The following is a 26416-nucleotide window of genomic DNA, read 5'->3' as shown; positions in this document are numbered from 1 at the left end:
ATTTTTCTTACACGAGCAGGGGGGTACAGTTACCTTTTGTTATTGTAAGTCTAAGCAGTTAATAGTGATATCTCTATTGTTCATATTATATATAAAGTCGCCTTTCTTTTTGACCGTTTGGATTGGGTGGAGCAGACCTACAATACGCCCAAGTGCTTTTGTTACAACAATGACCTGTTTACTGTATACAAATGACCCGACAAGAAGAACAGTGACTGGACAACAGAAATCAACCTGATAAGGCGTAGAAATGCACTCTACTGTCTCCGAGCTCGCGGTTATTAAGCCAGTATGGGTTTATTTATTCAAGAAAGCAAACAGAGATATGATTCAAAGAGGCAAATTGTAAACAATACGACCTCAGCTGGAGATGTAGAATATCTAAAAACAAACAGATGCCTCCTATTTACTAAAGAAAAACCTTTAAGGAGGATTTTTGTCACGATCTTTATGTTTGTCAACCCTTTCCTTTCTTTCAAGCTCAAAATGAGTGAGACAGGTAACAGCAGGCTTTATTTTGAATGACCATGTAACACAGATTCACAGTTCATATCTCACCAACCGAACGGAAACAGAGACATGTTTCAGAAATGAGAAATTAAACGGCTGCGAAAAGCGAAACAAACATCCAGACGTCAAAAGATGGAGGTGCTGGTAGGGCATTGCTTGAGAGAAACACAGGTAGTTGGCATCCAAGAGGCAGAGAGCTATCGTATGGCACAGAGGCTCAGGTATGGGGGGGGACGGGGGACGGGGGGGATTCTTATTTACAAAATAGATGTTTGGCAAATTTTTCGATTTGATGCCTCAAAGTCATTTCGATACCTCTAATGACTCGGCGTCATCAACTAAGAATTCACAGCTTATAAAATAAGAAATCATATTTTTTTTTTTTGTATTCGTTTCAGGTCTAGAAGGAAGCTGTTTTTGCTCACAGCTGAGTCCGCTGAATCCACATCGAGTCTGTTCATGCAAATGGACGAATCGGTGGAGCAACACTATGAGAACATTTGGCAAATCCATCTGCTGTGTGCAGTCTCTGCTGGTGGCGGCTGACAAACCCCGAAGGTCAACCGCGTGCAGTAGGAACACTGCTCCTCTTGAAAGGCTCCCAAAAAATCATTTGCATCGTCAGTTGTCACCATGGCCCGTTTAACGTATCCTCATTAATCCGTTACAGGAGGAAGGGCGCGATCGCCTCCTGCTGTAGGTTTCCCCTCAAATATCAAAAGGTCACTTCCTGGTTGAAAGGTTTATTTGATTGGACGTTAAAGCCAAAGTCTGGTTGTCATGCTGAGGAGTACAGTACAGTAGAGTTATGCGGCCTCTGGAGGAAAGCAGATCCTGGGTTAGCCAGCTTATTACAGGACTGCCAAAATATCCTTTAAAGGTTGTAAAAAACAGAACAAGTCTGTGTAATCCAGCTGTGAGGGACGCTGCTGCTCACAGTCACTCATCCCTCGCTTCTTCTCTTTCTCGTGAGCTTCGGTCTTGGCCTTTGAGAGCTTCCATCCCCTAAAAAAAAGACAAACCAGTCGACCAAATCATGATTTGTGCGGCGACAGATCCGACCGCCAGGTGGCAACGTTGTGCCTTTCTTATGTTTGGGTGATGCAGAGAGGCATAATGAGAGAAAACATTGAACTAAAACCAAGGCTTTTTTCCAAGTGGCACAAAACCACTCATGGGCAAGGGGAAATGAGACAAATGAAAAGCTAATAAAGAGTTATGAAAAAATGAGAGGGAGAGAGGAGGGGAGATGAAAAGAGAAGGGAGAAAATACACGAAATGCCGCAATGTGAAGGTAGTTGATAGATTACGCAGGCAAATGAGAAGAGGAGGGGACCGTGAAATACCCACTCTGTTTGTTGTTCTCTAGCTGTCTTCTTGTGGACAGGTCTGATCCTGCGGAGGATCAGGATCTCCGCTGGGCTCCGGAGAGATCGACCTCGCAACAGCAGAGCCCTGAGAGAAAGAGAGAGAGAGAAAGAGAAAGAGAGAGAGAAAGCTGTAAAATTTATATTTTGCAGGTGACATGCTTCGGCAAAATCGACTATCCTCCAGCATGTGAGGACCTGCAAAATGTGCGTCTGTTTCCTACCACATTTCCCAGAAAAACATCAGCCAAACATTTAGGATAATGACTATAATTACCTTGAAACACCATTTTACCTTATTATATATGATCTAATCAAGACACATAACCTTTCATGTTTAATTGACTTGACATTTTTCTAAAAAAAAAAGGAAGGTAAAATCAATCCCATTTGGCCATATTACTCACGTGACATTCTCCCGTGTGTGATTACATGCGATGTACTTGAGAACAGATCATCCATATGACAATAACAGATTACAGCATCGTGTCAGTCAGTTGTTAAATCAAATGCATGAGTCTTATTGACTGGGCTGTGACCCAGAGGGGGGGGACGGAGCTCACCGATTGTTCCTCCTTGGCGTTGCTGCAGGCGCCCTCTGGGTCTACGGGGGAGTGATCTGTGGGGGGGTCGCTGGCCTGGGAAGGGGGGCAGTCTGAAGACGAGCTCTGCTGAGGGGCCGGAGTGGATGCTGCGGAGAGAGGAATATAAGAAAGGTTCAGTAAATACAAGGGCTGTAAAAGTTAACGCGATAATAACACGTTAACGCAAATTTATTTTAACGCCACTAATTTCTTTAACGCATTAACGCGATCGATCTTTCGGAGGTTGTAGCGGGCTCAGTTTTAAAGCTAGAGTGAAGATACTGGTATCATATGAAACTAGAAAAACCTAAGGAATCCATTGGTAACAACGATGTTATACTAGCTTGTCGAGAAGGAGATTGAATAACGTTCCAAACTTGTGCTAAATTTTGGCCAGGAAAAATGGTCATGGCCAATTTCAAAGGGGTCCCTTGACCTCTGACCTGAAGATATGTGAATGTAAATGGGTTCTATGGGTACCCACGAGTCTCCCCTTTAAAAACATGCCCACTTTATGATAATCACATGCAGTTTGGGGCAAGTCATAGTCAAGTCAGCACACTGACACACTGACAGCTGTTGTTGCCTGTTGGGCTGCAGTTTGCCATGTTATGATTTGAGCATATTGTTTATGCTAAATGCAGTACCTGTGAGGGTTTCTGGACAATATCTGTCATTGTTTTGTGTTGTTAATTGATTTCCAATAATCAATATTTACATACATTTGCATGAAGCAAGCATATTTGTCCACTCCCATGTTGATAAGAGTATTAAATACTTGACAAATCTCCCTTTGAGGTACATTTTGAACAGATAAAAAATGTGCGATTAATTTGCAAATGAATCATGATTAACTACTGACAATCATGTGATTAGTTGTGATTAACTATGGACAATCATGTGATTAATCACAAATAAATATTTTAATTGATTGACAGCCCTAGTAAATACAGTAAGTAGGATTTCAACTTTGTTTTGTACCACTTTCCAAAAAATGTGGAGTGTTTACTGATTAATGCTAATCTGCTCTGTAAATACATGTTAGCATCAAGGTGGTAGCGTGCAATAACATATACCGAGAAGCAGCGGATTCATGACCTTTACTGCATGTCATCCCCTCGGCTTTCTTTTCTGTTATACCTGACATTCTGTACACTATCAAATAAAGCACAACTTTATAAACCTGCACGCACCTTCATACCCTGTCTGCTCTCCTTAAACCTTGTATTACATCCCACGCTCCCCGCTCTCTGAACACAGGGCGCCTGTCTGTCCCCAGAGTTAAAAAGTCAGCAGGCAGCAGGGCCTTTTCCCATCATGCCCCCCTCAGACACAGACAGTTGCACTGTTGTGGCCTTTAAATCCAAACCTAAAGCTCATCTTTTTGCCTTAACTTTCAGTAAGTTGCTTATTCTTTGATCACTTCAGGCCTCATACATGTTACCATTATCAGTTTCAATTAATCTGTGAAGCCTAGTTTGTTTGTTGTTCCACAAGCACATGAACGTCCAAGCTGTGGCTGTCGATGCCTCATTCCAGATGTTTAAATCTGGATCTTCATCCTCCAGGAGATTCATCCTCTCCTCTTGTCTCTCTCTGCCTCTGTGTGCTCGTTTCCTTTCTCTTATCTATGTGAATGGTGTGCTTGAGCTTTGTCTCTAGTGTGTTTGTGTGTCCTCCGTCCAGGTCTCCACGGTGGAGAGGAGGTCCAGATGTAACACGAGAGGGTGGAGTTAAGTACAACTAAACGCTGAATAAGACTTTTTTGGGCAACCAAAATGTTAAATTTCATGAATTGAAATGTGAACCTCATGGTGGCGCTAGAGGAAAAGTCAGGGGGTCACCAAAGTCAGTAGGATACATCATCTGGGAACAATGAACGCCTGTAGAAAATTTCATGGCGATGGATCTAATAGATGTTGAGTCCAGTCTGTGTCATTACCATCCACAGAGCCACGCAGATAGAAAGGCTAATCATGTTTTTTGAAATGCATTAAGTGGTACAGATGATGGTTTAATAAGCTGCAATTATGTAGGAGGACATTAATGAAGAACACTTACGAGATTCAGTAGACGGTGATGTGGATGTAACTGGGCTCAAGGTCATCCTAGAGAGATCAAGGTCACTACAGCTCCCTTCCTCTTCCTGGGTCGTGGCAGCTGAAGGTGGCAGCAGCAGCTGACTGCAGACCAGCGTGTCCGGTACACTCATGAGGCCCGGGGTCCCACATCTGCTCACCGCCGCGGACGCGACGCCAGGTCCCACACCTGCTGCTCCGACTCCCGACGTAGAGGGTCCCTCGCCCGCGTCCGAGTCCGCGCCGAGGCCTTCCCTCCCCAGGCTCAGCTGCCTCTGTAGCAGGGCGGGGTCGACCGTGTGCTGGGGGCTGGTGATGGCGGAGGAGGGGGCCGACATGTCGCAGCCTTGCGGGCACATGGTGGTAATGGGTAACAGGCCTTGGAGCATGGCAGCTGGTATGGCGTGCCCTCCCACGCCCACGGTCTGGGCCGGCATGTAGGCCGCCATGGCCGCCCACTGCTGCTGGGTGGCCGGGAAAATGTTGGCCTGGCTCCAGATGACTGGCTGACCGCCGGGGAGGACCTGAGCCACCTGGAGGGGCCCCTGCACGGGGAAGGCCAGAGTCTGGGCCTGGGCAGAAAACGGCTGCTGCGCCCACTGGGCCGCCTGCACCGGACCCATGGTCATATAACCTGGAGCAGAGACGAAGGAAGAAAGAATATTAAAGGGTATTAAGACAGAAAAATGAAGGAGAGATTATTATTATTATGAGCACAGAATACATTTTCTCTCTTTGATTACAAGGTCAATACATCGATTTTAAAAATTACAGCATGTTCCTCTATTAATAATGCTGTCTGGCTATCTTTGACTAAATGAGAGCGATTCAGTGCTGAACTTAATAACAGAAAGATTTATTGAAGGACTCCACAGCTTTTAAAGTCTTAAGGCTTTTTTTTTGCGCAATTAATTTGTACATCAACATATTTTTTTGAACTGTTGTTTTTGACGTGAGTACTCTCACACAGAACTCAAATATTACACGCCGAAAAAGCGACAATGGTTGACTTTTCGGAGCTTTTGCACTGCGAATAAAGGCATCAACCAATCACGTTGTGCGGAACGAGTTGAGTTGCGCCTATATTTATGAAACAACGACAACACGGAGGCTCTGTAGTCCGAACCAAGACAGCAACCTGTATTATTCCTTTCTTTCAATCTGGAAAGATTCGGCTTGTAGCACCTCACGCCACACTCACGTCACGCCACGCCACGCCACGCCCCTTCCTGCTATAGTTAGGGTTAGGGTTAAAATGACGGGATAGGGTTAGGCGTGAGGTGTGTGTGGCGGATAATTCTCGGAGAGAGACGAAAATGCTAAATACTCGCCTGCGTATATTATATGTCTAGGGCTTTTATTGCGAAGGTGCTACTGAGGTGCTACAGGCTGCAGCTGGACCGTATTGCATTTTCGTCTCGTTTATTCACCACGCCCCCCGCGGTGTGTGAAGGCCTTTAGACTGAACTGAGAAATGTGGTGTATTGTTTTTTTTTTTTAAACTTCAGTAATCAATGACACACATTCATATTGTTGTCCAATTGATGTTACTGTTGCATGGTGATGCAATTATAAGCAAGGACTGTCTTGAAAATGCTCCTTTGCTGGAGTGCTCCAGGACAACATCTGAGATTTGAGGCTCCGCTGCCAAAAAGCACTGACTTCATAATCTGTGTTATCATGGACATGCACATTGTGAACGGGATGAAGATGTTTCCTGCATTAAAAAGGTTGCTTTTCAGAAGGCTGCTATTTTTTAAAATGATCTTGGGATGCTCTTGAATGCTCTTGGAAACCCACAATGTCAATGGTTTTTGCTAAAATATGCAAAGCCACCAGTGCTGGATGGAATCATCGCTTTACAGTATCTCCGTGTAACATTAAATCTTGGCGAGGCTTTTCACAAACTACACATCAAAGACTGACATCCCCACCAGCACGTTATTCTCTTTTATGTGTTTCAGTCCGGGTAGCTACCTGACGGCACGGAGGTGGGGCTGAAGGGGGCGTACAACTCAGCGTGTTGCTGCTGGCGGCTGCTCCTGCTCGGGTCCAGTGTGTTGGCGGGTGATGGGGGCATCTGGGAGGCAAAGCGTGCACACACACACAGACAGATGTCACAACAAAGTCACCTAAAAGTCACCAATCTGCAGCACTGTCGGATATTCAGGTACTTTAGATCTCTGCTAATGAAATGACCCAACATTACAGTTAAAATACCGTCATTTAAATGCTATAAACTTGTACCAATCACACAAAGCTAATTGGGGTTTTGGTTTCGTGTGGTACTACTCACCGAGGGAGGAGTGGACATGTCGCCGAAAAGATCAAAGTGGTTGATGTTCTGCGAGTCGAAACCGAGGTTGTGAGGGAGAGAGACAGAGAGAGACAAAGTCCAGTGATACATCACGACAACGAGATCTGCACCGTCATGAAACCTTAAAATTCATCTCCAGATAGGGTATGGTGGTGATTGCATGGGTGGGTAGGTGTGTGGGGAGTGAAATCTATTCACAAAGGCGGTTTGTGCTGCGGATGGCAAGAAACAACTATCCCCTCGTTCCATTATCAGAAAATGGATCTAAAATGAATCTTTCATGGCTCGCTATAATTGAGTGGGTAAAAGGCTATTCAGTCCCATAAAACAGGCTCTGATTAGATATTCTTATGTCTGCCAATCAAGAGGGGCCCCCGTGAGAGGCCTGGGCCGCTTTTATCATGCTGATTCTACTCCACATACACAGAGGAGTGTGTTTATTTCATCAAATGTATGAAAGGAAGAAGCTCCTGGAACCACCCAACCGAGACAATGAGGCCACCTCACCCTATAGGCGGACGTGACCCCTGCTCTGGTCCCCTCTGTCCTCCACTCGCACTACTTAAAAGGAGGGGGGGGGACGCGGCTATGGAAGACACTATGTGATGGCTAAGTTGCATGAAATGTATCAGGGAGCCATGCACAAGCAGACAATGAATCACGGTAAAAAAAAAAAAGCACAAAAACACACAGGATTTGCATGCTGTAAATAAACAGATACACACATATTTAAAGCAAAGAAAGAAAAAGGGAGGAATCGCAGCAATCAGTGTTGCCGCTAACAGGGTGTTTATGTCCTCCGTGAATAAGCCGGGGACATGGCGGATTGCAGTTTGCACGGCACTTTGGAACCATTGAGGGTCACAGAATGAGTCTGAATTTGGGGGGGAAAAAGGTAAACATTGTACACAGAGGTCTTTCCCTGCAGGCACCGACACACATCAGGGGAGCTTCGAAGGCTCTCAAAAAAAGGCTCCAACTGAATGAACAGACAAGCAGTAACACTTAAGAGATATGGAAGCGCTGCTACTTATACTGGCATGGGCTGTTCGGGTGAGATAGCGAGGGGCGGCCGGGACAGTTTATCTGCTTGATATGCTGAGCAACAAGCACACAAACAGCGGAGAGCAGAGAAGCACTTTTGCCAGGGCTGTTTTCAGAAGTTGCGTGGAAATTGTCTCTGGGTGAATGTTTGGCGAAATAGGGCTTGAATGAATGTTTTTTTTTAATAAGCGATTTGAGGGATGTAATAGCGTGGTCACTGCATGGTGGTGAAGAACTCATAAAACCTACCAGGATGAGATGAAATATTTTTTTCAGTTTGATGAAAAGGAGGGGAGGGGGGAGTCAAAGATGCTTTTTGTGCTGTTTTTCCTGAACAAAATGTATTGCTATTCATTAAGGTACAGCTTTTATATGAGTGTTTTGGCGGCCTTGATTGTAGCCGTGACTACACTGCATGCAACCCCACCTACAAACCTCTCGTCCTCTTCCTCCGAGGAAGACGGAACAGCCACCCCTTTATTTATGTAGTCGGTCCGCCCGTACCAGTCAGACGGGACCGGCAAACAGATTTTTTGTCTCGACCATCTGGTCACGACATGCGTCAGATTCTGCACAGGATTGGGTTTTTGGATACGAAGCCCGCCTCTTTAATGTCCTGTGAAATTGCTGACATGTCTGACTTTGGTTGACCAATCAATTAGTCTTATCTCTTCAAGCAGGGTAGGCATGACCAATGTGGCTTTGTTTCATCGTCACCGCCACAGAAAGCGGATGCAGACCCCAGTCTGAGTCGTTCTAGGCTTGACGTTTTAGAGCCTGCAGGCTGTATAATACATAACTGAAGCTATTGAATACAGTGGATTACAAATGGACGCTGTCAAAAGGGGGCTTAAGGCACTTCCTTCGAGAGGATTTTAAAGAGAGGTTTGCAAGTAGAGGAGTAAAGAAACAAATGATAAAAAAATAAAAAACACCTACAGTCATGAAATGGCGTTTTGGGACATCATAGATCCCTTCCTTCTGCTGACTGGATGGGACCTGCATTGGATTGGAGGTCGATTCAAACGTAAGTAACAGAGCAACACCTTTTTTTTATGTTTTCTTTTTAACAGGCTGGGTTATTAAAAAAAAACAGGAGCTTAAAGGAACTGAAACATGTCTATTGAGAAAGAAAAAGCTTTCTGCGTCAATTTCGATTTAGTCAATTTTTTTAAGGTGTAATTTTATCTTTTAGAGCGGCGGGATTATGCAAATTCTACAGCTGTTTTGTTGAATCAATTCTACTTAAATCAATATTGATTGCAAACAATGCGCGACGATGGTGCGTGCGGGTTCTGGGAGAGTTAAGAAAGCCTATTGTTATTCTGCAACAGTACGTCTCAACTGGTTCATCTGACAATACGAGAATGCCTCGGCTCTGGCCTCCTTTTGTATATTTCTCTCACATTTATTCAAACTATCTGTTGCTCTTAACCTCGCTGCCTGTCTCCCCTTTCGCTCTCTCTCTCTACTGGTTAACTTTCCCGTACGTTTTCCCCAAGTCTATTGATCTTGTTTCATTCTGAGATCAAATGGCATGGCAAGTGATTAATCTCTCTCTCTGCATCTTTCATCTTCAGAGGAACGCAAGATACAGAGAGGCAAAAAGAGGAGGAGGAGGAGGAGGAGAGGAGGGAGAGAAAAGGAGGGAGGGGGGTAGGATTAAACCATACGACAGGTCCCTGGAGTCCTAGCTGGTCCTTCAAATGGTCTAAAGCCAAAAGGTCAAAGTGTTGGATGTATAAAAGGAGCCTGCTATACAGAACTATCTGGACTGAACAACTGACCTTGACTCATCTGCAGCTGTTTTAGACGCTACATGAGGCTTCATTTTAAACGTAAAGGTGCTGCCTTTTTAATTTTTAAGTATCTTTAAAAGGTATAATCCTAAAGATATTCATGAAAAGGGTTGGCATTTTTCAACAATAGGCATTAAAAGTATTTACATTCTGTAATTACCTCTCAATATAATAGTTTTCATTGGTAGTGGCGGAGTCCGTCATTCCCATGCTGGATTAAAAATTGCCTTCACACGCACAGGAAACGACGCATGCATGTAACTCAGTGTAATTTTATCTCACTGATAGCCTTACTGTTTACCGTACGCTCTCATTTCACTGTATCAGAGCTGTATTTAGTTGCTGCTAATGCAAATGGAACATCCTACTGCCGCTGCTTCACATTAAAAGCGTTCAACTAGCGATACATGGGTGGCTTTTATTGTGAAGAAGCCACGGGAAACACAATGGATTTGTCAGCGTGGTTAGCTCCGATAAAGACGTGGTAATTTTCGCGTTTTTTTACAGACGATCAGTTTTATTTATTGCAGGGAGTAATGGACTAAAATCGCACGGATTATAACTTTAACATGAATTAAACTTATTAATAGGTCTCACATTTTCTCTCTTTCCTGGATGGCTTTTCATCTTCAGCCACATTCAAACAGAAACCTTAGTTTGATCTACTTGAATCCCCAGAAAATCCTTTCTCCAAAAACAATTTGTAGCTTCTTTAAGAAAGGTGCTATAAAGTCATGTTGTTAGTACTGTTACTATTATCATCTATCACAGGGTATAAAGAGGGAGAAAGAAAAGGGGGCAATGCTTGTCTTTGTACCTGATAAACGCTCTCCTCTGACTGGGGGCCACGGAGGGGTTCGTGTCCAGCCTCAAACACTATGTACTATAGAACAGAAGTAGTGGGCAAGGCGTAGAGGTGCAGAGAATTAATGAGATGGGGAGACAGAGAGAAAGGTTGGCATATAAAACAGAGAGATACAACGAGGGAGTGATACATGACGAGAATAAATGAAAGCACAGGGGAGCGAGGATGGCGTCGAGTGGGGAGTGAAATGAGATCACGAATATGAAGGGTGTAAAAAAAATGGGGCATGGGAAAGAGGAATGGGGGGAGATGTGGAGAGAAAGAAAAAAAGAGTGAGGTGGGAAGAGGAAAGAGCACAAGTATAATAGGTCAGGCAGTAGTTCAAGGCAATGTGGAGGTCTCCCTTCAACATCAGCAATATGATGCTCCACCTCTTTGAGAGAAAACAGACCCGGAGGTCAGAATGTCCGCTTGAGATCCATGAGTGAAGTCTCACATCATCGGTCAGTATCTCCTCTTAAGATTGATGTTAATAAATGCCTTTATGGATCTCAATTAAAGGAATAGTTTGACATTTTGGGAATGATGTTCACTTTCTTGCCAAGAATAAGACGAGAAGATGGATACCTCACTCATATATGCATGGTTAATATGTAGCTGGAGCCAGCAGCCGTTTCAGGTTAGCTTAGCATTAAGGATGGAAACGGGGACACAGCTAGCCTGGCTCTGTCCAACTGTAATAAAATTAGTCTACCAGCTCGGCAGTGTTAGCTTCGTCGACAACCTATTTTTCATGACGTACACGAGACTAAAACTAAATAAAAGTAACCATTGAAAACAAGAATTATGACAAATTAACTACATTTTTGTCAACGAAGAAAAACTAAACAACACCATGAAAAATAGACGAATGGACAAATGAACTAATTACTGTTGTAATGCAAAGTCTTATCAAACAACCTGCTTTTCATCTGTGGAATCACTCACTGTAGCCTAACGCCTGATTAGCAACAGTATCCTCCTCCGCCCAAAAATATCTCTTGTTGAGGTGAGCTGTTTGACCTGTTGCACTACCATCAGTAAGAAACGTCTTCAATTCAGTACCGTTATGTCAGAAATGTTTTCTGATGTTAACAGTTCTTGAAAGAAACAGATTTATGGACTAAAGTATTCTACAATCCACTCAGAATAAAACACGAAGCGGCAACCAAAAAGCTGGGACAGGCTACGAAAACATGCAGGCAGCACGCCGACGTTTATAATATGGTAAGTTAATGTTGGATTATTAAGTGTTGTGGATGTAGATGTAATGTTAATGTTACTTTCAGTCAGCTATCTTTCATGTTGGAAGGAATGAGTAAATTGTAGGATTAATGATGGAAGTCAACCATCTAAATATTCCTCTAGATGTTCGCTAAAGACAATAACGCTACGTAATCCAACGTTTTAGCTTGTTCTCTCAATCTAAATCAACAAAGACTTTAATGAACAAGTGAGTGAATAAGCCTCTGATCAGCTGCTCTGCAGTGGAGAGAACAGGAAGCAGCGGTAATCCTAATGCTAAGTGAGCAGCAACGACAGCGGTTTTATTCAAACGTTAGAAATGACAACTGGATTTACTGATGAGAGTCTGTTGTGTTACTGCAGAGCAGAGTAACATGGACACTGTGTGTGTGTAAACAGCGCCTTTACCACTAACCTCGTGATAGATGAGAACGACACCTGTAACCATGGTAACTGTACACAACAAAGATGCTGTAGCCTCAAAATGCTCAGAAGACTCAATAGATAAGAAAACATCACATAATCGAGACTAGAATTTCATGGCGAAAACTAACAAAAACCACAAATGACTAAAATTGGACTAAAACTAATATAAAGTTAACACTGCAGCTCGTTTTAGGTGCTGGTAGGCGGATTTTGTAACCTTTGGACAGAACCAAGCTAACGGTTTCCCCATGTTTCCAGTCTTTATGCTAAGCTAGGCTAATCGGCTGCTGGCTCCAGCTACATATTCACTGCGCAGACATGAGAGTGGTATTGAACTTATCGGCAAGAACAAATGCATTTCCCAAAGTGTCAAAGTGGTCCTTTAAGATTCTGGCCACAGTCTGGAGTTTTGTCAACCAACATCAACATAATCGGAAGCTGCAAATGGAATGACTTTATGCAAAAACACACTTCAAGAGCAAAGAACAGAGGTGATCTGGGAGGTGGTTGGACGTACCACTGAACATAGCATTCAGAGTAAGAGTTAGTGTTGTCTGTATTCAGTGTGAGCAAACACAGAGAAAAAAAATAAATCATGTTCAGCCAAATAAATGCACAGGGCAAAAAGAGGGGGAGGGGGTAACAACCAGTCAGGGGGGTGGGGGAGGGCATGTCTTTGGAAGAAATCAGAACATTGACACAGATCAACTCAAAAAATATGGTTTTACAACACTGCACTGGCAAATGGGAGTTGAATGGTTGAACAAAACTGTCCACTAGGATGGTCTACTGTGTATTACTGGAATGGTGGAATATCATGAATCATTAATTCAAGCAGATCAGTGACTGGAGGAGATATTTAAATTAAGGATTAATTGTTTGTTTTTGTATTCCAAGCTTTGAGAGTGAAAACAGCACCAGTGAAGCTAGAAAAGCATCAAGGTCAGCAGTGTTTCGTAGCTGCTCTGTGTGCCTGCGGACATACCTGGTAAACTGGATCGTCAACTTCGTCCTCCAGGATGGTCTGTGGGACAGAGTGGTGGGACAGAAGGCAGACGACACATGTTGTTTTTTCATCAGTAAGACAGTGAGGCCCAATTTAGAGTCTCATTAGACAGAAAATGGAAGAACGACGGAAAACAACAGCAAAAATACGTTCATCTCTGTCTGTCTTTTCTTGCAAGCGTGCATATTTACACACTGACAGTGTGTTTTAATGAAACATTGATTTTGTATATCAAACTCACACAACCAACGCATGCATTTCCTGTCACACATACCTGACTCCAATAAAAAAAAAAGGCATCTAAACTTGTTGTATTTCCATTATATTTAGATATTCAACATAGAAATCAATGGTGCAGACAAACACAGTCTGCGATGCACTTCAGAGGAAGCTTGAGAGTGTTAAGATTTCTGTTGTGTGAATGAATTGCTGGCTGAGTTATAACGTGTGATCTCGCCTCCGAATGGGAAACGAAACTGAGAAAAAAAAAAAAAAAAAGCAGAAATGTGCCGTCCTACCTGGTAGACCGCCTGCTCACACTGTTTGTCCTTCTGGGCCTTCTTCTCCATCTCCTCCCGCTGTTTAATGTCGTAGATGAGCGTGAAGAGGTCGCGCAGGTCAATGATGAGAGGCTCCGCCTGGAAGAAGAGGAAAAAGAGGATGTGGAAAATGAAGGAGAGGAAATGGACAAATAGAAGAAAGAGATGCAGGGAAATAAGGGGAGGAGTATAGCAACGAGATCCAGGTCAATGGAGAGCAGTGTTTTGGAAGATGAACATGTGTAGGCAAGCAGGCAGAAACAGATGTGGAAGAGGGGAAAAAATTGCCAATCCAGAGGATGCGCATGTGCAGGAAGGCTATTTATATTTTTAGAAAACTATCTTAAAATCTTCAGGAATAATATTACAAAACAAATATTTAACCCTTTAAACATAATTCTGAGGTGCCTCAGACTTGATTTAACCGTGTTATCCTCAACAATTTAATGAATATGTTTTATTATGAGGAGTGACCTTTATGAATTGTTTGTAGTTTCTATTTTATTTATGTATTTATTAAAATATTCATATGTTATTTAAGTCAGCCGACTCACGTAGAATAGATTATGTGAATGTGGAATATGAAGGTGTTTGGCTCTGACCTCGTCAGTAGAAACTAGCATCAGAGGAGACTACTGTAGTAGCTGCGTGTTAATATTCCCATCGGTTTCCTAGATTAGAACTGAGGTGGCGTTAAAATGAACATAAGGCAGTTTCCTGCATCACAGTCGTTTAGAAACAAATCAACAGAATTCATTTTCACAGGTTACTGAAATTACCTACAGTACACATCAGAGCAATCTTCAGTTAAACCATTATTTGTGTATTCCACAATCCTCCACTGGAGCTCCTGAGCTGGAGCTGAAGATTTGTGAAGAAACAAGTGCACATCGAGTCAAACCTGACAGAAATGAAGACTTGACTGCCTATAGACTCTATTTGAGGCTTGAATGCAAAAACAAGTCCCCCAATTTTAATCAAAATAAGTGTTTTTGAGAGCGCCAGGAAGACCTTGCACAGCCGCACAGCCATGCAGCTTGAATATTTAATAGTCCGACTGCATGGACTTGGTCTCAGCTATGTAAACACAATATTACTTTAGAACAGCTTTAAAAGGAAAATGTTAAAAATTTAGAAATTTTAAAAGACCCGACCCTCAATTTTCTTATCCAGTCTTGTGACTTGGTTTGGAACTGCCCTCGAGGACTTGAGACTTGACTTGGACTTGCCTAAGATAACTTATGAGCAGCTCTAGCAGAGTTGAAAAGTACATACCGACTGTGACGTCTTGATGGCCACAAACTTGTGGTGGCCCTCCTTCCCGCAGACGTAGCCAAAGGCCCGGTGGTCCCTGGTGTCCTTGGCGATGTAGCTGATCTCGTGGACTGAGTGGTGATGCATGAGCACCTAAATGGCAGAGATGTAAAGTGTTACAGGAGAGACCACGTGGGACGGGTGAAACAGGGTAATCGCACACAATATACTGTATGTCTTGCTCCCCTTAAAAGGGATAGTACGGATGTTTTGAAGTGGGGTTGTATGAGGTACTTATCCATAGTCAGTGTATTACCTACAGTAGATGGCGGTCCGTGCGCCCCCAGCTTGGAGAATCAGACAGGAGTTACCGCAAAGAAGGAAAGCAATGTACTGCTGTGGACGGGGCTGGCAACAAAATGCATTTTAGCCACCTAATTGAAAGTCTCACCTAAAAAAAAATCAATATCTGTTTAAGTGTACGCTGTATTTACAATGTTTTCACCTCTTTACCTTGCCGTCAGACAGTCCTTTCCAACAAGGAATTGAAGCCCATATACAGTATCCATCTATGCTCTCGCCAAAGCAACCAGACTCCATTGACAAAGACAGTGACATTGAGCAACTTTGGTTAGTTTGGAGTCACCAAAGTTACACAATAACACGAACAAACTAACCGATCGAGGCAGCGGTAGACCAGCAACGTCTGTGTTCTGCGATGTAAAATTACTGTTTTTTTCAATGGAGTCTGGTGGCTTTGGCGAGAGCATAGATGGATACGACGGCTTCAGTTCCCCCTCGGGAACATAGACTGTATAGCTGTCTCGCGGCAAGGTAAAGCAATGAAAGTATTCTAAATAGAGCGTATACTTATTCTGATTTTTAGGTGGCTAAAACATGTTTTGCTGCTGCCCCAATCCACATTGCTTTGCTTCTGTGTGGTAACTCCAGTCTGTTTCTCCAAACTGGGGATGTGCCGACCACCATCTACTGTAGGTAACACACTGACTATGGATAAGTAGCTCATACTGTTCAACCCTGCTTCAAAACATCCGAACTATCCCTTTAAAGTTGCCAAAAAACATCTCTTCTTTCATTTCTGCCTTTTTTAAATAATGTTTTACAAGTACAAGTACTGTACAGTGTGTTGGCAGGAAAAGTAGGTCAGACCTACTTTAAACATCTTTGCATATTGTTGAGCCAAACGCAACCCAACCAACACAGAGGGAGGAGAGATTCAAGCGTGTTCAAATCTCTACTACACAGTACTCTATAGACGCTATAGAACTTGTAATCCAGCAGCATCAGTTTGTTTTGTGCTGTTCTGTCAGATTGGGTGACATCTCTAAATGTCCATCTTTGATATCAGCAGGATGTGAGATGCTGTGAAAGTTGGTGATTGAGAGATAATCCCATTTTCAAAATATACTGTGTGATGCATTCATAATATTTCCGACTAATGGGCAGCTCCGAATCACTCGTCAAAAAATAAACACCCGCAAAAACCACATATACACACTGAGAGTAATTCAGCTGTCACTCGGGCACACCCACCTGCCGCTCCACTACTAGCAGAGATAAGCTCAAACACCGGGGACGAGCATTCATTTGAATATTAGCCGATATTCAGCGGGAGAGCGTCGCTAGTAACCCCTCAGATTAATGTAAAATACAAAACTAATATGACTAGTCTACTCGATTCAGCGGAGAATCATGTCAGCTTTACATAAAGTATTTCCATCTAAACGCTTGCTGACGCCGCCTGCGCCGGAGTGATCCCCGTTTCCCCATAATAACTCAAGAGGGATATTAAGTGTGGAGTGTTATTTACTGCCAGTAATCAGTAAATAAAATGAGGAGCATTAGGGGGCATGATTTCCAAAACAACAAATGAGCTTGTCAAAAAGCTGGTGAGCTGGTTGGTGGTGGCTGGAGGCTTAATGTTCTTTTTCATTACAGGCGAGAAGACACGCCGCTATCACCACCAGTCATATTGAAAAGAGATATTATCAGAGATGGCTAGTTTTTTTTTTGGGGAGTAGACGCTTGGCGGTGGGGCGGGGGTCGGCAGCCACGGGACGGAACGCCGTTGCATAATTACCAGTTTAGCTCTAACGACAGCTGAGGTGGAGCCGCGGTGTAATTAGCATTAGCGGCAATGATCATTAAGGGGTGGAACGGAGTGCTAATTATCGGTTAGCGCTGATGAGCAGAGTGGGCCTATCTAGCCAACACTACGCCCCAGGACGGGGGAGAGCCGAGCCCCTCGATCATCCTGTAATGGAACAGCAGGCCTCCGAGTCCGCCAGGGGGATGGAAGCCAGGATGGAGGCGGAAACAGCCCGTCTCATAACATCACCATAACATTGCTCACTGCGCTATCATTAGCAGGCAGACGGGGCCTGAGTGATCTTAAGTAGGTCCTGCAGTATGCCCCGTATCCTACTGTGTTAAACCAGTTTATGTAGGGTCAAATATCAAATGCAAGACCTGTAATTTAACGCTGTCAAGTTCAATCTTTATGAGCTAAAGGGCAAACTGTCCTGCATGTTATGGCTCATTTTTTGCACTGATGTTCGGAGAGGAATTTGGATGGTTTGCAAATGCAGTTTTATTCCAGCACAACCTTGAGAATCATCTTCCCCCTGCGCAGGTATTGCAGTCGTTCTAATATGTCAAACCGTGCCAGCCAGGCTTTACAAGATGGCGGCCCTGGCAGCCGCTGTGAACTGAACCGTGCGAGCGTCTGCCCTCTGGATGTCCTATACTGTAGGTTCACAGTGCAGCAGCTGGCGGAGGCCTCGCGGTGCAGCTCTGCCACGAGGCCCCCGCTCGCCGACATGCTACGTACTCACCCCTGATCTCTCGCAGTAAATCTTGATCCCGCCGAAAGAGACCGTCAAGAACACTCTCTGCTTGTGCTCCCCTTTGGAACGTGCCGAGGAAGCCATTCCCTGCAAGAGATTAAAGGAAACGACATGAGGAGATGAAAGGATATGAGCTCAGCATGAGAGACAGCGAGCCTTCTTCTCTTCCGACTCAGGTGAGTGTGACAGTGGGAGATGGGGGGGAGGATTCGGGGGGGGAGAAGATGGGGGGTAGGGTGACAGGACTTACATAAGGTGTGATAGGACAGAATGTTCTTTCATGTGCCGTTACTTGAAGCTTCACTCTCAGAGGAATTCACGCGTCGACTCGTGCAGCGAGTCTTATTATTATTGCGGCCTTTTTTCCCCCCAGAGCACCTTTTCTCTCTCCCTTTCCTTGAAGTAGGTTTACTGCACTTCAACGTGACACACACAAGTGCTAGCTAACAACAATGAGGTGAGATTTGCTGACAGAATGGATCGCGGCTGCTGACCGACCAGCTCGCTCCGACAACTTCGCATAGTGCTGACTGAACAGCCGATCGTGCCTTTGAAGTGCGTTTTTTCCCATGCATCTCGGCAGCCGGCTCCCCCTTTTTCTTACATTCGCGGCTTTAATAAAGAAAACAATTAACATTTCCACCGTGTTCCGTTTGACGCGACCTGTGTGCTTGACATGTCTTTCATAGAACAAAAGCCTGCGGGAGAAGAGACGAGACAAGAAGGGAAAAAGAGGAGAGGAGATAAGAGGAGAAGAAAGACCTGCCTGCTGCGTTGAATGCGTCTGACAAAACTGCAGGCCCGCTAACGTTAATGAATGGTCGACCTCTTCTGTACTTCTGCTACCCTCCACTTTAGATTTTTTTTCTTTTAAAGGCTTAGCTAATATTTAAAACCCGAGCCATAACGGGTCGCATTAATCACCATCAAGCTCTGCTTCTTCAGGGAGATGTTAAAGGGAAAATATCCATCCATCTTCACATACATAAAATGTACATTCATGTGAGAAAAAGAGCAGCTGAAGGGATAAAGAGAGTATAAAGAGCAGAACAAGCAACAGGGATAAGGAAGAGATGAAGTAAGTGAGAGAGAGGCGGGCGGGCGAGTCGATGGATGTTGTCAATCAGCGATCGGCTTCTCCATTTGGTGGATTAGTCCTCAAGGCAACTCAATAGAGACCCACGTCCCCTCCTCTATCCCCTGTCCAGATCATAGCAGGTCTGTATCGACTGCTCCATTGACTGTAACTGGCCGATAGCTTGCGACTACTGGAGTCATATGGAGGGCACTGCTGAAATGTCAGATCGAGGCAGGGAAAAAGTTGTTTTATTGGACATATCGCTTGGAATGGATATGGGTGATGAGAGGCTTTTGCCCTCCGGCTACACTGCTCTTCTCATGGGGCTTCCCACACATTTAAGCTCCAGCAAAGTGTGTGAGAAGATACTTAAAAAAGCTATGCGTTATACGTCCTCTTTTGGAGGAGGATTTATCCCGTAGCCACCTACTGCAAAGATGCTTATGTGCTGCTTTTTCCCCCCCAACAAAGAAGAGTGATAAGTACTTCCTGCCTTTTACTTTGGAGCCAATAAACACAGCTGGCATTTAAGAGGATACAGAATAAACTTTTGAGAAGAGGAAGCTCGCTATTTCTGAGTAATATGTCATTTATGTTGATAATTGACTGTTCGCTAAACCTCTGCTCCACGAACAGAAGTATGGGTTCTATTAATAGCGATACTTGGCATTTGGATGTTTGAATGATGGTTTCTTTTTTTATGCCTAATAATAAGACAGCAAAGGTGTAAGGAGTTGCTTAAAGCTAGGTTTGGTAATCTTGAGAGCCTAGCAAGAGTACACTAGATTTTTAAAAAATGATCCAACCAAAACACGGAGCCCAGTGTTGCAAACTCTTTTCCAATGAAAGTAGCTAACAGCACGAGCTCCTAAAGTCCTTAAATCGGCAACAATACGAAATTAAAAGGGCGACAACATCAACAAGCATATACGCCCGTCACTTCTCGCGTATGTTTTCGTGACAAAACGTTGTTTGCAGACCTCATCGGGGATTCCTCCCTGTGAAAGATCTTGTAGTGTGTGACCCTGTAGTGTCTGTCTCCAGTCAGTCATGTAGTGTGAAAACCTAAAACTTGGCATGACCATAACCATCTTGCAAGAGTTTCGCTATTTGTGTATTACCTTGTACAGACAACCTTAAAATCTGCTAGCCTCAGTCGTCTTTTCAGCCAATGAAATTGATGGTATGCCGGTTAGAAATGAGAATCCTGCTTTAGTCTACCACTGCCTGACATGAAGGACCCATTATCTTGAGAATTACTAAAAATGTAGTGGTAAATCTAGACCTGTTATCATCTTTGACTGGCGTAGCAACAGTAATTTTAGAGTACATTTTTGTACACATACTTCAAAATAAGTTCAAGAACACTCAACCCTTTCTTGCACATTCACTAGTATTCAGACCTTTTCCAGACTTTCTTTCTGTAGGGCTGAATTTGACCTAATTTACTTGCAACATTCTGTCAAGAACACTGGCTAAAATACTATCTGGGTCACGTTATCACAGTTTGCATACGTACTACAAGTATAACGTTGTGGACTTTGTTGTAAAAATAGAAGGCTGTGACTGACGTGAGAAGACATTCAAGAGGCAGACAAATTGGGAGGGTTAGCAGTCACACGCTGAAAAGTGAAAATTTCCTACTTAAGTGATGTATTGCTTTAAGCGTCTCAACATAGGAAGCCAGTTTGCCTCCAAGGTCAAAAAAAGCTGTATGAATAAATGCGGAGAGCTTTGAGCAATGCTAAAAATACAGCAGCCTATTAGAGGGGAAAATAAAAGTACAGAGATGCTACCATTTTTGCAGAAGATATAAAACCAACCGTACAGTAGCTACGTGACAAAGAGCTACCGGATAATACGGTTGGACTTTTATTTGTTCCGTCTGGTCAGTTCTTTACAGAGCTCCAGTGAGTCATATACAGGACAAGACAGCTCCCATGACTCATTCAACAGACAATACAGACATGCCCGAGCATGCCTTTTCCAAATCTGACTGTGATGAGTGAAGAGACCCGATGATGTCCACACACACACACACACACACACACACACAGGAGTCTGCACCTTCAGCTTCATCATGGAGTCCTGGCACAGCTTGTCCCCGCGCGCCGCTGTCACCTCATCAATCCCGATCAGCTTGGCCTTGTAGCGCACGCCATCTCCACGGAAACGCTTAATAAGCCCCGCCTCACTGCGGTCCTGACCTGCGGGCGGGAGAGGGAAAAAAGAGAGGACGAGAAATAAGGAGGAGAAAAATGAAGGCGAGCGATTACAGGAGACACGGATGTGAGCTCAACTGAATCCTACAACTTTAGCATCATGCCCTCTGCTTGAGGTATAGAGGGCTACTGTGTGTGCGTGTGTGTGAGTGTGTGAGACAGAGTTGGCTGCTCCGGTATAAATATTTATGGAATAGGAAATGCAGAATGAATTGCAAATTAGCAGCAGCGAGCAAAGATTGAAAGAAAATTGAACTCGAGATTGAAAAATGGAGTTGGATAAAGCCGGTGGACTAAATGAGAAAACGACTGGAACATTGAGAACACTCCGCTGTCACCTATTTGCACGGCATTGTGGGGCGTTCACACAGAAAGCTCGGGGTGGAAGGTTATGGGGTGGTCGAGTGGGGGGAGGGGCGGGGGGGCGCTCACCCCTACGCCTCGCTCCACACCCACGGTTCCCATGGGTGCGATTGGCAGTGACAAACCAGCTTGAATGGCCGCTATTGAGAGGAATCATCTCGGTCCAGCGCTCACCCATAATCCACCAGGTCCTCCCTGGGTGATGGATGTAGGGTGGTAGGATGGTGGTGTGACACAGGGGGGCATTTGCAAATGTGTGTCTGGTTGGCCTCGGGCTTTATAATGTCCCCCCCCCCCTTCCCTCCCTTCTCCCTCCCCGTCCCTGTTGCTGATTATTCTGTCTGTCAGTCTCTGAAACTACCCCGACACCACCTTGACACCGACACTTTTCTCATTTTTGTCTGCCGTCGCACGGTTTTCATTACGAGGGCGCGAGCCTCGAGCGCCGTCTCGTGCGTCTACAGCATATAAACCATCCCCTCGTAACCTGTGCCGGGTTTGTCAGCCACCAAAACACTGTCTCCCCGCCGCATTTACACGACGAGATAGCAGGATTTCAAAAATCAAGGTCACCGTCACCTTTGAGAATTTAACAGTTTTCAGGCCCCTTTGCTTCACTCAATTCTAGGTCATGAAGCCCGCGCAGTACATCAGTTAAGTGGCTGGCTAAGCTGTGCACGAGAAGAGAACAAGGTTTAATATCCCTAACAGAGACTTGTCAGGCTGCTCTCAAAGAGCGTATTACACCGAAATGACCTTATTCCACCGAGAAACACACAGTACTGCCATCTGTACTACATCTACCCCTAACACAAATGGAGTCTTCCATCCCTGCAATTTGTAAGGAAAAATCTAAAAGAACAATTAGAAAAAGAGCAAATTAAGTGGCTCGTGCAAATGGAGAAAAAAAAAAAAGTTTGAATACAAGCACTTGTCTTGGCTATGCACACCCTCTCACTAATTCATGAGGGCACAATTCTCTAAAGGGGGGGTGAGGGCTTGATGATGCTAGTCATTACAGTCTCTAAGCAAGCGAATGTCAAATCTGGGTCTAATTCAGACTCGTTTCTAAGCCAGAGGATAACGAGTGTTATATACAGCCACCGTGTACCTCGGAACATTAACCAGACGCAGCCTGGCATGCACACAGCAACCATGTAGAGAAATTAACATTCCCACTTTGATGACAAACTCACTAAAAAGATGAATAGACATCGCTATGTATGTATGTGCTGTTGCTTAAATCCTGCAGGACAGACGCGAGAGAGGGCGGACTCCTACGATAACGATTGCTGTACCTTATTCAAACCATCCCTCATACGGTGACTGGAGCCTATTCCTACCGTATTATGTATTCCATCCAGATTTTACTGACTCATACACTAATGTAATGTAAAATGCATGCTGCTCCAGTTGCATTTTAAACACGATCGGTCCAATTCAGCGCAGCTCTCTCAGATGAGCTTTAACCAGATGTTCTGTGCCATTTGTTTCTTTACATACAGCTTCGCCATTTCCCCTAATAACACTTCAGGAGAGATTTAGAGCTTTATGCGCAGATCCTCAAAAAAGTAGGCCTTGCATACCGAATGAGAGCCTTGACACAGTGGCATAACTCGTGCGCTACGTGCTCTGGGTTCAGATCAAGACGAGCGAGTGTGCTGTATTTGAAAACTAAAGAGCTGCGGGGCACGCTGTTTCATGTTGTTACTTTTACTGTAAGAAAGGAGAAGAGAGAGGGAGAAGGTGTGTGTGTGTAAGGGGGGAGGGGGGGTGACACATATTCCTCTGGCTTTACAATTACCCAAGGTTGAATGGTCCTCACAATATTTCTGGCCCATAAGCCGGATGCTCATAATTTGTCTGACAGAGGGCTGCCTAAAGCGCGGTCTGCGTCTAAGTGTATCCTACACATGGGACAACATGCCTGCCATTTGCGAGTCCTGGTGGTCTGAGATTCACGCGTCCTAGGGTCAGAATCCAGCCCGGGACCTTCGTCACATCCTGCTCCCCCCACAGTATTTCCTGTTGCCCTCATTTTCCAACGATCTAATAACGACGAAGGGTGCTTTCACAAGCCAACATTTAGTCTGTTTTAATCAAACTCTGGTGCGGTTCATTTGGGCAGTTGTGTATAGGGGGTGTAAGAAAATGTCGATACACGTGAGTATCGCAATGTTATGTGGTGCGATAGTGTATAGATTCTCCAAAACACTGTATTGATTCTTAATTAACCTGCTGTCCGAACGCTATTTGATTTTTCCAGAGTGAAGATACTGGCATCATGGAACTAGAAGAATCCATTGGTACCAAGCATGTCATACTAGCTTGTCGAGAACGCTCCAAAGTTACGCTTAATTTTGGCGAGGAAAAACTGGCATGCCGATTTTCACAGGGGTCGTTTGGCATCTGACCTCAAAACATGTGAATGAAAATGGGTTCTATGGGTACCCACAAGTCTCCCCTTTACAGACATGCCAATTTGATGATAATCACATGCAGTTTGGGGCAAAAACCATGCAGTTTTTTGCATGCAGTATAAATGTGTTATTTTTGCTTATTCTAAAATAGCTTATTTCTGGTGTGTTCTTTATACTATGACAGTTTTCCTAAAATTAAATTTAAAAAAGACAGTATATCGTCTTGCTTACAGTATCACAATAAATAGATTCTTGCCCATACACAGCCCTAGTTATGAGCGCAGTAATTGTAATCTGGTGCGGACCAAAACAACCGGTCCAAGAACACCTACAAGAGGTGCGTTTCGAAGCGAACCCTAGTGCGGCCAAAGAGAACATACAGAATACACTAAATAAAGTCCACAAAAATAGTGATGTTTATAAAGTCATTCAAGATAAACTGAGACAGGATTCGTGCACACAGTAGATCAGTGCCGAGTTAAGGTGAAAACATTTTGGCTCTACTCCTTTGTACACGCCCTGCAGCAAATTAATTTTTTTTAATTTGTGCACTGTGAAACCGAATCAGACTAAATAATAAAACAAACCAAAAGTATCAATATCACTCTGATTTGGACCAGCCAAACGGACTATGGCTTGTGAAAGTGCCCTTAAGCGCCATAAAATTGCCAAATCTTCAAAAATGGAGCTGAGACTTAACAGCGGGGACATCAAGAGGGCCTTAAATCAAACGCTACCATCACCCACCTGACACACACACACAGGACCACGGAGAGAACAATTACTGTTCGCCCTGCTCCATACTGTTTCAGGGCTTGTCTCTGATCACAGTGTTGCATCCTCCTCCTTGCCACACTAGAATGGGGACAGCGAAGGGACAGATGGCAACAGATGGAGAGTCAGAAGTGCCCCTCCAGATATGAGGACTTGGCAACAAGAAACTTTTTGTTGGGGATCTGGGCATCGAGGCAGCTTAACCTTTGAACCTTTCCGAGTGTGTCTCTTCCTGTCAATATCCCCGTCTGCTAGAAGGCCACACACACACACTGAGCTATAATGAGAGGCGATGCCTACTAAGTCATGAGTTCACCTACATAGGATGTACAACCATTATTTGCAGCATCTCTGCACACAACATAAAATGAAAGGTATGTCCTATCAGCGCAGGGGGCTGATGGCTTTAAGCAGCAGTAAAGAGAATGGATGTCTGAGGAAGGCAAATCTGTCCTCGCCATCTGCCTCCCCCATGTGCACGAACTTCCGTAAGCCTCAGCAAACACGCAGACACACACTTACAAACACTAACAAGCAGCACGCGTTCCCTCGTCCAACCCGCGTTGATGTCAAAATTCCTCAACCCCAAGTTTGGCATCGAACAACAGATCGAGGTTTTGGTTTAATGGCTGATCGTTAAAGCAGTTACAGAGTTAATGAGGGGTATTGTGCACATCGTCAATGCAGTGGACAGACCATTGAATCACTGTAGAGTTACACACAGGTATTGATGTGTGCCGGGCGGTGATGGGCGAGATCATTCTTTAGGCGGGGGGCTCCACGATGATGCTATTATCACACTCGTGGTGAAGCAGCGGGATGAGCAGTCGGATAAGCGTGCCAGCAAATGATTTGGTCAAATGTGGGAAATAGTGTTTGAATAGGGTGAAATGGTTACTATTTGTGCTGCCTCTTACAGCCTTCCCAATGCCATACATTCAGTATCTTTTTCTGCCTCCCTCTGTCTCTTTCTGTGTTTGCTGGCATCTCCATCCTCCTCCTCCTCCTCTTTCAATGTCTCTCTGTCCTCTATTCCTTGTCTCTCTTTTTGAAATGAATATTTTTTTTTGTGCGCGCACAGATTACAGTGGGAGAGCAACAGTTGCTATGGAGATAGAGCAAAGTCACGCATGTTGATGGATAGAGGGGAGCTTTGGCTTTAACCATGGCAGTCAGAGTTTGCTGCTGTGAGGTTTGATTTCTCTAAACAGGTTTTGAAAGGAATGATGAGCAATATGACTTTCCTAAAAAAATGAAACACAAGGTAGTGTGTCTAGTATCACCCTACATGTTCTGTTTTCCTCTGAAATACGTTCTTTAAGCGAATTATGAAGCAATGAGCAAAACAATAAGCGGCACAGGCATTGAAGAACGAGGCTGGATATATTCTAAATTTTCCTTATTGTTAACAAATCCCATAAAAAACCCAAAACCAACAATTACTGTATCCTGCTAACAAGCGCCTGTGTATACATCAAAAGCCAGAATTGGGCAATAACATGTACACACAATAACATATATACCTTCCTACTCCTGTAATTACTGCACTATTTACTCCTCTTTGAGTAACAGTTGCTAAAAACTACAGTTCTCTGCTGTTTCACAAAATTGTGTAACCTCTAAAAAAAAAACTAAACTATATATGTATTTGCAAGTTTTAAAAAAAAAAAAAAGAAGGA

At 44.1% G+C, this 26416-nt stretch overlaps 1 protein-coding gene across 1 annotated transcript in view; it reads right to left on the bottom strand.

Moving 5' to 3' along the window:
* The window catches only part of LOC119499201 (complement component C8 beta chain-like), a 111792-nt gene that overhangs the window by 9250 nt on the left and 76126 nt on the right, over window positions 1–26416 (bottom strand). Inside the window, exons 6-17 of the mRNA XM_037788452.1 lie at window positions 21026–21165; window positions 17869–17967; window positions 15035–15166; window positions 13739–13858; window positions 13200–13238; window positions 10517–10582; window positions 8840–8899; window positions 6836–6883; window positions 6517–6619; window positions 4523–5173; window positions 2441–2568; window positions 1879–1965 (exon numbers count right to left, since the gene is read on the bottom strand). Of these exons, the coding sequence (XP_037644380.1) occupies window positions 1879–1965; window positions 2441–2568; window positions 4523–5173; window positions 6517–6619; window positions 6836–6883; window positions 8840–8899; window positions 10517–10582; window positions 13200–13238; window positions 13739–13858; window positions 15035–15166; window positions 17869–17967; window positions 21026–21165 (1673 nt within the window). The remainder of the gene's footprint in view (window positions 1–1878; window positions 1966–2440; window positions 2569–4522; window positions 5174–6516; window positions 6620–6835; window positions 6884–8839; window positions 8900–10516; window positions 10583–13199; window positions 13239–13738; window positions 13859–15034; window positions 15167–17868; window positions 17968–21025; window positions 21166–26416) is intronic.

Source organism: Sebastes umbrosus, chromosome 12, assembly GCF_015220745.1.
Source record: "Sebastes umbrosus isolate fSebUmb1 chromosome 12, fSebUmb1.pri, whole genome shotgun sequence".
Classification (NCBI taxonomy): domain Eukaryota; kingdom Metazoa; phylum Chordata; class Actinopteri; order Perciformes; family Sebastidae; genus Sebastes; species Sebastes umbrosus.
The sequence above is the reverse complement of the archived record's forward strand: the minus strand, read 5'-3'. Positions and strand labels throughout refer to the sequence as shown.